This window comes from Elaeis guineensis, chromosome 4 (assembly GCF_000442705.2).
Source record: "Elaeis guineensis isolate ETL-2024a chromosome 4, EG11, whole genome shotgun sequence".
Taxonomy (NCBI): domain Eukaryota; kingdom Viridiplantae; phylum Streptophyta; class Magnoliopsida; order Arecales; family Arecaceae; genus Elaeis; species Elaeis guineensis.
In genome coordinates, this window is record NC_025996.2 from 34,852,155 (window position 1) to 34,865,684 (window position 13,530).

Below are 13,530 nucleotides of genomic sequence, written 5' to 3' on the forward strand. Positions count from 1 at the left end.
TAGAGCTATCTTTTATAGTTGCCCTAGACTTCTAAGCAGTGACATAGGGTTGCTCATTTTTTGAGTAAGAAAAATATGTTCCATTCATTCATGTTAGCAACATGTTCATTTTAAGGTATCTCTGAAGTTTTCTATAACAAAACTAGTTCCATTTTATCATTGAATTGATTGCTCTTGAATTCTCTATCTTTCCAGTTCCGAGCACTATCTGATCAGTTCTACCGTACTACCGAGCATCACAAGTTTGTGAGACAACAAGTTGTCAATCAGGTAAGCCCACTTCCTACTGATTTAATTTTATCCTTTTGTAGTTTTCTTCTCATTGTTTCATTGTCATGATGATTCCTGTTCTTGGTTTTAATGCTTCATATCATGCGCTAATGAATTTTTCCTTTTTTATTGATCCTCAGCTTAAGTCTCATCCTGAGATCTATGATGGATATGTTCCAATGGCCTATGATGAGTATCTGAAAAAGATGTCCAAGTATGGTTTCCTTCATTTGGCTTTTATCTGATAAGATAATTTCTTATGCTTTTGTTTTCATCATGCTATATTGATGAAAAACAGGAATGGAGAATGGGGTGACCATGTCACATTACAGGCTGCTGCAGATTCGGTATGCTTAATCTTGTTCTACTTTATATATCTTTTGTATATTCCTGTACTTGAAATTCATGTTTAATATAATCGTATCAAAGAACATTTTTCATGTGAATGACTTCATCTCCAACTGTCAATGTGGTTTTTTGCAAAAGTTGATGAGCTGGGTGGTTTTCAAAAATATCTAGATCCTCTCCAAGTTTATGTATGATTTTTCGGAAAGGAATTTTTGATGGAGTCTCCCTTTTTCGGGAAAGCAGGAGGAACAAAGATCCACAACCAGTTCCATAAATGAATACAACCATTAGGATCTGCTAAAGCGATGTCCTTGAGCTGGCTTGGAAATTGGCTGCTCCCGCTTTTGTCCTCCTGGTATGCTGTCCCGGTATCTGCAAGCCAGCCTGCTGGCTGGCTCTTCTCCTGGTAGATATATTTCACTGTAAAGGAAGCCAAAGAATATCCATTATGACTCATAGATCTAGCAGAATTGGCTTCTGGCCATCCAGCCTAACAAACAGGCTATTTATAGCACATGATTGTTATCAAGTCTCCCATCCAAATCTTGGTTGTGTGGTACAACTAAGAGGCAATTGAATGGCCTGCTGAGTCATCTCTAAGCTGTTAGGACTTTAGCAGTATGTATGAGCTCTTGATGTGGCAGGACCTAGCTTAAAGGATCTGCCCCATGGTTCCAAAAGATGAAGCTGGGTTTTGCCAGGACTATTGTCATGATGAAGGGCCTCCATCAAAGTCATCTTTGATTTCATCAGTTTGGCAAAGTAACCAAGTAAAAGGTAATGTTGATGCGAAGGTATAGGATAGGCAATAGTTACTCTAGTAGACTGATGGAGTCTCCATTGCCTTCATGTTGGGGCACCACCTTAGTAATCAACATGCTCGGACTAGTCTGTGTGGTGGTATTCTCCTTTGTCCATTGTTTATAGAAGAAACTTTCTTCATGAGAAAGGCTCTGAATCAAGGACCGCTGTACCGGTACCGGACCCCATACTGATGGTGGATTGGTACGGTCCGGTACTTATACCGTATCGACACACGGTACGCTTCAACGTATCGGTACAATTTTTTTTTTATTTCATTTTTTTGGATGTTTAAGTTATTAATTGATAAATACAATCCCAAAATTACATTATATTGCATATTATTGACATATTTGGGTTCAATTTTTGAGTTCGGTAGCAGTACAGAGATTCTTGATCCAAAATTTCAAATATATATTTATTTACATTATATTACAACTATATCATCCTAAAATTAATATATATATATATATGCATTAAAATGTATCTAAATTTTTAAAGTACAAAGCACAAAGAATGATATACTAACCTCAAGATCTGCTCTATATCTAATTTCTCGTCGAGTGTCTGTGATGCTCGTAGATATCTGGATCATTAGCATAATCTGGAGGAACATCAGTCCAACCCTCTAACGAAGATGCACTGTACTCTTGAATATTCATCCCATAAGGCATCCTCTCTGGATTGTAAGACATCTTAGATCTCTCACTCAAACTCTGGCTCTGAGAAGTATCCTCAGGATGATGGTATGGCTGTGGAGGAGTTTAGGTAGCAAAATCTGATCCGTAAGATGCTTCAGGCTGCATAGGATAGTAATCACTAGAAGACGATGCCTCGGATGCACCATATCCATATGGATCATAAGGTGGCTGCGGATAATAGGATCCATAATGCGAGGATGATCCAGATACATCCATGGATCCTACTTCATGTGTAAAATCGTCTGCAGCTGCATTGTGTATTGGACGACCTCTAGGAGCCCGTCGTCTATATGAAATCGGCTCCCCACGGTCTCTATCAACTCGTCCACCATGGTCCCTATCTTGTGTGGCATGTGTAAACTGAGACTCATCAGTGAATTGAATATCACCCTGTGGTTGTCTCATAAACAGTGGTCTCCTGTCCTTCAGTTTCTCTCTGATCATCAGATCCATGACTACTACTATCAGTATCATCATCACTCTCTTTGATCTCCGAATCTGAGATAGATTGCTCCTGTAATCTCGAGAGTGGCGCACGTGCAACTGTCTTTTCTTTTTTCTTCTTTGTGCCCCTCTGTGATTGAGTTTTTTGTGATTGGAAGGATGGATGTCTTCTTGCTGACTGGCGACATCGTCTAAACATCTGTCGCTCAAACATTTACGAGGATATATCGGACATCGAGTCATGTGATGAATGAGTCTCCTGTGTCCCTTCAGACTGTGGCTGATCAGCTGGAACCTTTTGTGGAATATTTTTTTCTGTCCATTGTCCTGGATCCATCCAGATCTCTTTAGCTATCACACTGGCTGGTCGTGGAGGAGACTCCGGTTCATCAAGCTCTGGCTCCTGCTGCTGACCTGCAAGCCATCCGATGATCGAATCGTCGTCTTCGTCAGCATAATCATCTAGTGTCGGATCAGTATACTTTAGTTGTACTTCCTTCTAAATGTATTTTAGTCTCAATTTTAGATTATAGTGAACATATACAAGATCATTGAGGTATTTTGTGTTAGACGATTTCTTTGTTTGCTGTGGATAAGGGCGAAAGTCGATCAATTGTACTCACAGCCACTAGCAGAGATCATTTAAGAAAAAATACGGACAGCCACACCTCTCAAATATTTTGCAGACTTTTCAAAATGAATCCACCATTCAGCTACAAAAGCAAAATTACATATCAAATTTTATGATATTATTAAGTAAAATTACATATCTATCTATGCTGCTCGTTATTGATATGTAATTTATCTGGATTCATTTGCTTTTTGCTTACGATAGCTGATGGGATTCCAAAGCTGTCTGATCCCTCTCTAAATTATTTCATCTGCAAAAAAATATATTTATTAAATTTATAAATATATCGTTGAGTACAGATCGAATTCAGTTGAATAATCACATCTGTTGTAAACTAGTATACCTCTTGCAGACACAATGATGCGATTTCTGGATCGGACATCATCTTATATATCATATTACTAAGAGCAGCAAGAAGCTCGTTATCCATATCTATCCCAGAAATGGTATACTGAAATCTCGAATTCAAATAATAAGCTGCAGATACATTTCATAACTGATTAAGTACACTTTTACAAGCATAAAAAAAATATATTTTAAAATATTCTTGAATCCGTGCTTACCGGCTATATGCAAATATCTACCTATTTGATAGTCCCAACGGTGCTCAATGATGTTAATGAATTCTTGAGTATGCTTCGGATTATTCTCATTGATCTGTTTCTTTGCCCTCTCCATCATGTAATATAAGAAGCACATCTGTGGGTATTTTCACTGTCCACCGTGCGAAGCACCTCATATAATGGCTTAATAGCCTTCACTACCTTTTCAGCCCGTTGTTAGAATGACGCTGCTAGAATGACTGACTCGTCACCAAGTTCTCCACATGACTTCCATCAGTGCCGGTCTTCGCATATCTGCTCTCCTGCCACTCGACACTGACAAGCATCTGATGTAAGACTGCTTTCTTCTGAAGAAGACTATTAAGCGCTATATAGTTGGTAGCAAATCGTGTGATATCTGATCTTAAGATCTTTCCTCCAGTATACGTCTGCATCAATGAAAAAACCCATGTGTGATTGTAGATGAATCTAGTAATAGTCTGGGCAATCTCCACTACCTGCTGCACTCTACGAATCTTTTCAATATTCATCAACATAAGATCAATGCAATGTGCAGCATATGGGGTCCAGTATATCTGCGGTCGCTGCTCCATCAGCAACTCTTCGGCAGCCTTATATTGTGGTCCATTATCTGTGATGACCTGCACGACATATACTGCTCATCCACTGAATTAATCACCTCCTCCATCAAACCAAGGATATATGTGGCATCGTGCATCTTATCTGAAGCATCAATTGATTTGTGAAAAAATATTTTTTCATCACAGTACGTCAAAAAATTAATGATGCTCCATCTAGTAGGACTGATCCAACCATCACACATCATTGTCAGTTCGTATGTAGGCCATTTATTCTTGTAAGAAGCAATTCATCTCTGCAGATCCTCCTTATTACTGTCAAGAAGCTGATCATAGATGTCCTTAGGTTCTGGTGGATCTACACCCTGGCCGGCAGCCTCTATAGCTGAAATGGCAGATCGATAGTAAGGATTAATTGCTACATTTGCTGGAATATGGCTGAAATGAAACCATGATCCAATAGCTCGCCATATATTCTTTTCTTATCTTTTTTTTATCATAGTGTCAATCCTCTACTGCTTTGAATCCTTGCTGGGTAAAGCATGTGAATCCAAATCATGGATAGTGGCTCCTGCTGGAATATCTCTAGAGAACCTCCTCTTACTGCCAAAAGCTCCCAACAAAGATGACATGCTGTGTCTGCTCCCTCTACCATCGGGCTCTCTGACTGATTTAGTCCTCTTAAACTCGAATTCTCCTCCATCGATCGTTGATCCAGACCCCGATTTGTAGCATGATGGTCCAAATCACTCTTTATACCGGGTCATCTCCTCCTGCCGGTACTGATCAGCCAAGCTCGTCTGAATGGCAGTCTCAATTTGTGCCTCCTCATCATCTGGAGCGAAAGCCTCCTCTGACTCTCTAGAGTGATAAGAAGGTGGTTCAACAGCTCGACGGTCCACTTCCGTCTTTTTTTGCGTTCCTTTTTCTTCGCTGCTTCTGAATCAACAAAGTACTTTTTCATCAACTGTCAGACCTCTTGCGGATATTTCTGATATATGGACACATCAAGATAACCATCAGTCATGTGCTGCTTCAATCTAGTCACCTCTCTTCCCTTGAACTCTGTGTTGTACAATTTAATCTCCAATGATGCCGAGCCGAGAGCATCTCGTCATGATCCCAACCAATGTCACGTTCTGAATCTTTCTTCTTACTCATTTCTGCAAGTATAACAAAATACGACAGTTTAATAATTATTAAAAAATATTATATATAAACTAAAAATTTATAAATTTAAAAAAATATATGCTTCAAATAATATTTTTGAATTAATTGTAATATAACACTAATTTTATATATTTTTTATTTGATAATATTTTTTACTATTTAAATAATTATAAAAATATTTTTAATTTTAAAAATTTTAAAAATATTCAGGTTAGATTTAAATATTTCAATTGCTTGAATCATTCTAAATATTATTCTCAATTTCAAATAAAACTCTATTTATTTATTTTTTAAATAATTTTTTATAAATAAATATATATTAAAAAATATATAATTAATTGAAGTCAATGAACGTCATGCTCTGAATTTTTTTCTTACAAATATTTGCAAGTATAAAAAAATACGATAGTTTAATGATTATTAAAAAAATTATATATAAATTTAAAATAATTTTAATAATAATTTTAAAACTTATAAATTCATAAAAAATATGTTATATGCTTCAAATAATATTTTTGAATTAACTAAAATATAATACTATTTTTATATATTTTTTATTTTATAAATTTTTTTATTATTTAAATATTTATAAAAATATTTTTTAATTTTAAATATTTCAAAAAAATTTGAGGTTAGATTTAAATAGCTTGAATCATTCTAAACATGGTTCTAAAACTCTGATTTTTTATTTTTTTAAATTTATTTTTTAAATAATTTTTTATGAATAAATATATATAAATATTTAAAAAAGATATAAATAATAAAAATTAATAATTTTAGTGTCATCTTGTAGATCTTTCAAAGATCTATCACGTATAATTAAATCATATTAAAATCATAATTTTGGCATGATTTTCTCTTATTTTTATACTTCCTTATTCTTATCCTATTTTTAACAACAAAAATATAAAAAATAAAATATTTACTAAAAGAATAACACATTACCTTACTTCCGACCAAAAATCAGCGTCTCCTCGAACCAGTGCTGCAATTTGACGGAATTTTTCTCTTTTTTTCTTATTTTTTCGACGTCTTGACAGTTTCATTGAGAGCCTGGGGAGTTCTCTGAGAGCTCTTGAGCTTCTCAGAGAACTAAATCACCTGGGCTGCCACTAAAAGACAGCCCAGGCCCCACTCCCTCCCACTTCCCCCTTTTTGCATGTGCCAATGTCGGTACGGTTCGGTTCACGCTGAACCGAACCGTATCAGTCCATACCATCCAGTTTTGGGCGGTATGGACACGAACCGTACCGAACCGAGCAGTTCGGTGCGGTCCGAGGGGTTTTCCGAAAAAACCCTTGAATCGGATCGGCTGGCTGTCGGTCCGGTTCGGTACGCCACATACCGGGCGGTTCGATCCGGTACGGCGAACACTGCTCTGAATAGTGAGAAATTTTGTATGCAATCTTGCAAATGACCACACGAACAAGATGGACGGTTGATTAATTTAAAATTAGTCCTTTTGAAGAGGTAAATTCATCGAGGTGGACTTTTGTCTAGGATTAAAGTAGAATAAGACCAATTTAACCCATCAAATACACTTTTGCTAGCCACTCTAACCCAGGGGGTAAAATAATACTTTAAAATAGTCGAGGGCCTTTTCTTTTGTCAGAGAGGAGTTGCTTTGGCTCCCTTGGGGAAGGAGGGTGTTGAAGGTCCTTATTTTCCAAATGCAGTGACATCCTTATATGCGATCCATTTATTGTCTGTGTAGAATGTTGCATCTAAATTAATTCTTGCTAAAATCCTTTATCATCTAGTTTTAGAAAAAGAAAATAGAAAAAATCTAGATGCTGCCTGCTATTCCAGGCTTCTACCATCTGTTTATCAAGGCAAATCATGACTGTCCTTTTGTCTCTAGTTGAAATTCATATTAGATTTAGTTTTATATTGATATATTGTCATGCAAATTTCATGGATGTTCCATTTCAATGCAAAAGCTGGCAAGTTATCTGGCCAGGTGGGAAACTTTTGTGATAAAAAATGCTGAAGAAAATAAAATTTGAACGTAAACATGCAAAATACTTATTATACAGGGTGTATTGGTGAGCATATTATGCTTATATCCATAGATAGAAAGTGCAAGAATGTTATTAGTTAATGTTTGTAGCTCAAGCTACATTACATATCAAAATAGTTGGGTTAAATGGCTAGAAAAGGCAGTTATCATGCGTATATGATTATTGTGGTTGTGATACATAGAAAAGACAATTATCTTCGATTCACCATTTTGAAGTCAAGGTTGTGTTAAATTTTTACAGGTGTTGGTAAGCATATCTGTGATTGAGTAGCTGCCATACAAGGAAAAAAACAATTTGCGTTGCTTTCCAATAACCACCTGGTTGTTTCCTATGTTAATAGATATTAACAGATAGTTGTTAGCTTATTTCATAGTGTTTCTAATGGAATGTAACTGAACTTAATCTATTTCCGGACATGAAAGAGAAAAAGAAGAGGTTATGTTGAATGATGGATATGATGTTGGTGGAATGTAGAAGGGTCCTGTCATACTAAGATGCCATGTTATACTCATTACACATCAACGATTGGATGGATATTAAGGATCTACAGTATATTTATTTTTTGCTTTTTGCAGATATCTCATGCATTTTTATTCAAAATGTCATCATTGTCTTGTTATTCCATCTGGTTGATAGATTTCAGGGGATTAGTTTAATGATTGTGATGATTGTGATTCTGCAGTATGGCATTAGAATATTCATCCTAACATCATTCAAGGATACTTGCTACATTGAGATTCTCCCTAATGTTCAGAAGTCTAAACGAGGTATGCTTAAATTATCTTGTCAAACAATAAGATTACAATTTTTTAATTTTGTGTGACTTTGAGGAAACTTTCAGTCTTGGTAAATTAATTTTTAGATAGGAACAAAGTTTGAAGTAAGTTATGCAAGCTTGATCTCAGTAGACGAGTTTCAGGTTATAGTTTCTGGTTAGTCATACAACAATGTTGCCTCAGAAACACGCGGCAATTTATTTAGAGAATACTAATATACAGTATATGTTTATGAATTTCAGTGTTGCTCTTTTTGCATCAGCCTGCTCATATATGTTTTATCAAATTATTGGACTTTAGCAGATTCATCATGATATCTTTTCTATTTTAGCATCACAGTTTCACTACCTATGGCTATGACATAAAACTCGTGAATAGACATGTTCTTTGTTCCTTGAGTTGAAGATTTTTTCTGAGCAATTCATTGGTGCAGAGGTTCTATGAAATATGCTTTATGAGACGTGCTGGAGTCTTTAGTAATTCCAACACATAATGATCTTATGGGGCTTCATGAGCTAATGTGTGGTAGAAGCATATTTTATTCCATCCTGCACTATGTTATCTTACATCATTTTACAAGTACACTTACACATGGGAATGAAATTTATAAATTCTGTGCCGCTCAGGCCCGTGTATATCCCTCGGAACATCCACTGGCACCCTCTTCTGACCCTCTCCCTCTCTGTCTCACTCTCTATGTTATAGCAGCTGCCATGTCGTTAAAAAAGAAAAAAAAGAAAAAAGGAGAGGAGTCATTAGTTACCGAGACATGCCCATTTCGGGCTCTCTCCCCTCGGACGTCCATTCCTTTGGATCCAACAGGCAACCCTCTATTTCTGTTTGTTTCTATGGTATTTATCCTTGAAACTTTGTGTTTATGTCAGAGTAGTTAGTGTTTATTTCCGAGTTTCTGCTTATTTCGGGAGAGAATGCTGGAAGGCGGTGAACATCCATGCAGTTTTATGTTTATTGCTTACCAATTTTTGTTTACTCTAAGGAGGTTTGTGTTTATTTTGGACCACTTAGTTTTACTCCCTCCAGGCTTCGTGTTCATCCTCCAATGTTGCCACTTAATGCGAGCCCTAACTTGACTGATGGTAGGTAGTCGAGTTTCTATTTATTTCTATGGTGCTTGTGTTTATTGCTGTGGACCAAGTATATACCTTGGGACATTTGTGTTTATTCTGGACTGATGTCCGGTAGAATGTGGACGTCCAATGGGGGGAGAGAGCGTAGATGGGCATGGGACCCAGTTTTTAATGATTCCTATTCTTCTTCTTCTTTTTTTTTTTTTTTTATAATTTGTTTTTATGAACAACCTGGTAGTTGCGGCAATGGAGAGGGTGAGGGAGGGGGGGGGGGGGGGGGGGGTGAGGGTTGGAAGAGTGCGTGGGTGACTGGATACCTAGGGGAAGCCATAGGCATGCGGTGGCATGTCCCATCCCATTCTATTAATTATCTGTTTTCTTGTTTTTGGAACGGCAGCAATTAACAGCTAATAGGAGCTTTGGATTCCTTGCAATTCACATCCTATACATACATACATACATACATACATATATATATATATATATATATATATATAGCATGTGTGTGACAATGGTTTGTCTGTCAGATGATTTGTTTGTCCGGCTCACTTTTACCACTGTTTATTGACCTTTATTTAATATCCAGTAGTAATCAACTAATTCGTGGACTTTGCATAACTCAGATGCATGCTTAAGGAGCATGATTCTTTTCTCCCTTTCATCTTCTGCTTCCAGTGCAGATCTAATGGCTGGTCTTTTCTTTTTTTTTTTTTTTTTTACAGTTATTTTCTTGAGCTTTTGGGCTGAGGTGCACTACAACTCAATCTATCCTGAAGGAGGTAAGTCTGATTTCTTCATGCCCTTCCTGTTGAGGCCTCGTTCTTTGTATTTTCACTGATATTTTTGAATATGAAGCATGTTGGCAAGCAAATTTTTTTACTTTTTGAGCATATATGTAAACAATTGCCTGTAATTCCTATACATGGTTCTGCCTTACTGAAGCGGGCTTGTAAGGAAGTGCAAGTGAGAGTGGGTGTGCTAGGACCAGTAGAGGCTATCGTTGGTTGCTGTTTCTCAGAATCCTTTTGAATTACTCGTAGTTCCTCTCAAGATGAGGTGGGCAATTTCCAACACTCGCGATTGAACTACATTAGTGATTTATTTCTTCTTCCAGGCCCGTTCTGGTTGCATACACGATCACCTGTACTTGGCTTATTCATGTCTGGTCTCTCCAATAACCCAGGCTACCAAAAAGTTTCAGCCTTCCAACACTAAAGCCTTTCTAAGGATCTTTATGACATGATAATTTAGAGAATGTTATTAAAATCCAAGTGGTTGGACAGAAGCAGTATCACCTTGTTTGGTGTTGGGATCTTGTCTAGGACAGCAATGAAGTCCATGCAGGTGGTCTGGTTGGGGAAGGGGTTCACAGTGTGATGCAAAACAAGCCAACTTCTCCTGTGTGCTTAGACTGATGGCTTTCAATCGTCGGAAATTCTGGCCATCTAATGCTTGTTTTTTGATGTGCAGAGCTGCCAACACTAGAAAGCAAGAAGAATAAAAGGTGGTGGCAAATCGGTAACAAGTATTAGGAATATAAGGCTTTTCATATGGCGGACTTGTGTTATTTGACTTGTTCTTTTTCCCAGGGGAATCCTCTCAGAACAGTTCCCTTGTTCGCTGATGTAGTTGATCGAGCAAGCGCGTAGCAGGAAAGGAAGGGATACGTTTCATTTGCTGATTTGCATTAGTTCCATACATAGTTTCTGTACATACTTCTAGGTCAAACTAATGCTATTTGTTGCATTTATAGGGAAGGAAATGAAATTCAATTTATTCACTTCATTCTTTTTTCTCTCTGTCCCCTTTTGAGATGCAAATAATGTTGATTTTATGTAAGGATGGCGGGCAGACAGCACAACTGCTCCTTAATAAAACCATGTTAATAAATGGCTAGTCTTTGCGCGCTACATCCCTCATGACTCAATATTAGATTAGCATATTTGCATATTTTAGCTAAGCAAATGCCAAGACTACGAAATTGATCTCAGCAGCAGTTATCAGTAACATTTTTTTTTTTCCCTTTTTGGTGTTTTTCTGATAAATTCTAGCTCAATCTCGTGTTTCTTATCGGAAATAAACTCGATATGGTTTCCCGTGCAGCTTGCCGCCCAGGAATGGCTATGGCTTCTGATGGGGCCTTCTTTATACAAATGTCTACTTTCTCATTGTATCATTCACTTCGGAAATCATCAGTAGCTCTCTTTACAACACCCTATATATATATATATATATATATATATATATGAATTGAACCATCACATTCTTGCTATTGCTACCAAGTCTTGATAATTTTCAAGGCTTCGTCTCTGCCAGATCGCTGGATTGGGGGGCGGGTGGATCAGCATTCTTCTGCGACAGGTTAGACAACCTATGCTATTTTTATTTTTTTTTAAAAAGACCAATGCTATCGATGAAACATCCGAGCAGGAGGACCCACTAAATCTATATGTGGGCCCATAATCGGTCCATCTGCAGCCAACAACCACCAACCTACTATATGAAGCGTACAGTCACTGAATCATCTCCTGACTCCTCTCCCGTTTCTCTGCCACTTTCCAACAGAAGCACCAAAGCCAATATTATTGTGAATATTCGCAGGCATAATCCAAACTTATCACATACCATGAAAGAAATTACATAGCGGAACATGGAATATTTAAAAGTATACATTATGTTTTTTTTTTTTTTTTTTTTAAATTAAGTAAAGATAGACATCGTTGAAGTCCTGGACCACCACAGGATTCACATTTTTTAGATACTTATTCTCTTTCTTCTTCCTTTATACGAACAAAACCCTTTATCACCCAATCAAAAAAAAAAACCCAAACCGAAGAAGAAGAGATAAAACAAAAAAGATCGACCAAAACCCTAAACCCTGACTCCGACCCTGAACTCAGTTGTTGTTGTGATCTCGATGATCTTCCTCGTCGGCCATCGACGGTCTCATCAGCATCGCCGTGTAGTACGGCATGTGCCGGTACTCCATCCCGGCGACGGCAGGAGAGGAGAAGCCCCAGCCCCCCATCGGAGCAGCGAACTCCACCCCGTTGATGGCGAAGAAGCCGGCCGGGGTCGGTGGAGGAGCGGAAATCGAGGAGGAAGATGGCGGCGGTGGCGGGGAGGAGGAGGAAGAGGAGGGAGGCGAGGCGGCGAAGGAGGGAAGGAAGGCGGCGGGGTGGGGGGCGATGCCGGAGCCGGTGGCGGCGATGATGGAGGGCTCGGCGTGGCGGAGGAGCCACTCGATGGTCTCGCCGTCGGTGCGGTGCCCGAGCTCGCGGGTAAGCTGGAAGATCCGGGCGGCGCAGAGGGCCGGCATCCGCACCCTCCTTCCCCGGCCGTTCACCTTCGTGTGGCGGTCCTTGCTAGCCGCCGGCACCGGCGGTTCGGCGGAGGACGCCGGCGACGCGGCGGCGCTTCGCTTGGGGGCCTTGCGCCGCCTCTCGTGGGCGTCATCGCGTCGTTGTGGGGGCGAAGGTGCGATGGGGGAATTGGAGGCGGAAGGAGAGGAAGGGGTGGGTTTATAGAGCATCAGCTCCGACACCATCGTCTGGTATCAGAGAGAGAGAGAGAGAGGGGTGGGGTCGGGTGACGGGGTTTTTAGGGTTTTTATAGGAAGAAGAAGAGGATGGCAGGCGTTGGATTCGGGGATTAGGGTTTTGAGGGAATTTGATTTGACGGGTGATGCGACGATCGATCGTATGCTACTTTTGGAAAGCCGCCGTGGGTGAAGTCGGTTTTATTCGAGTTTTGGACTTTGGATGGGCACCGGGGAAGTACTCGGTAGGTCGAAAGGGTTTCTGCCATAGCGCCTCTGATTTCTGTCGCCTTCCGAGTTGGATTTCCGCGTCTACTGCAAGTTGCAAAGAAATAAAAACGCGTGCAAGTGTATCTCGATGTTGGGCTGGCAATTGCTGAGCTTGGGCCGGGTCTTTGGCCCATGTTTCAACTAGGTTGGAACAAATAGAATAATGCTCGGATCTAGCTCACCTATAAATATTGAGGCTGGATAAGGACGAGAGAAAGGTTCGGTCCGGTTGGGGGTGAATTTGATGTGAAAAAATAAATTTCATATCAAATCACCATGAACGATACAAAAAATCAATGAGAAATACGGTAAAATAAATGATGGACCTCAT

At 38.9% G+C, this 13,530-nt stretch overlaps 2 protein-coding genes across 2 annotated transcripts; one reads left to right on the forward strand and one right to left on the reverse strand.

Moving 5' to 3' along the window:
- Nucleotides 1-153: 153 nt before the first annotated feature.
- Nucleotides 154-11,176, forward strand: LOC140857444 (OVARIAN TUMOR DOMAIN-containing deubiquitinating enzyme 9-like). The gene is made up of 7 exons (XM_073256291.1): nucleotides 154-270; nucleotides 411-484; nucleotides 569-617; nucleotides 8,210-8,294; nucleotides 10,114-10,170; nucleotides 10,862-10,895; nucleotides 10,981-11,176. The coding sequence occupies exons 2-7, from the start codon at nucleotides 450-452 to the stop codon at nucleotides 11,018-11,020; spliced, it is 300 nt and encodes a 99-aa protein (XP_073112392.1). The 5' UTR covers nucleotides 154-270; nucleotides 411-449; the 3' UTR covers nucleotides 11,021-11,176.
- An 850-nt stretch (nucleotides 11,177-12,026) lies between these two features.
- LOC140856946 (uncharacterized) lies at nucleotides 12,027-13,198 on the reverse strand. The gene has a single exon (XM_073255152.1). It carries the CDS (start codon nucleotides 12,936-12,938, stop codon nucleotides 12,288-12,290), a length of 651 nt encoding a protein of 216 aa, XP_073111253.1. The 5' UTR covers nucleotides 12,939-13,198; the 3' UTR covers nucleotides 12,027-12,287.
- Nucleotides 13,199-13,530: the final 332 nt, after the last annotated feature.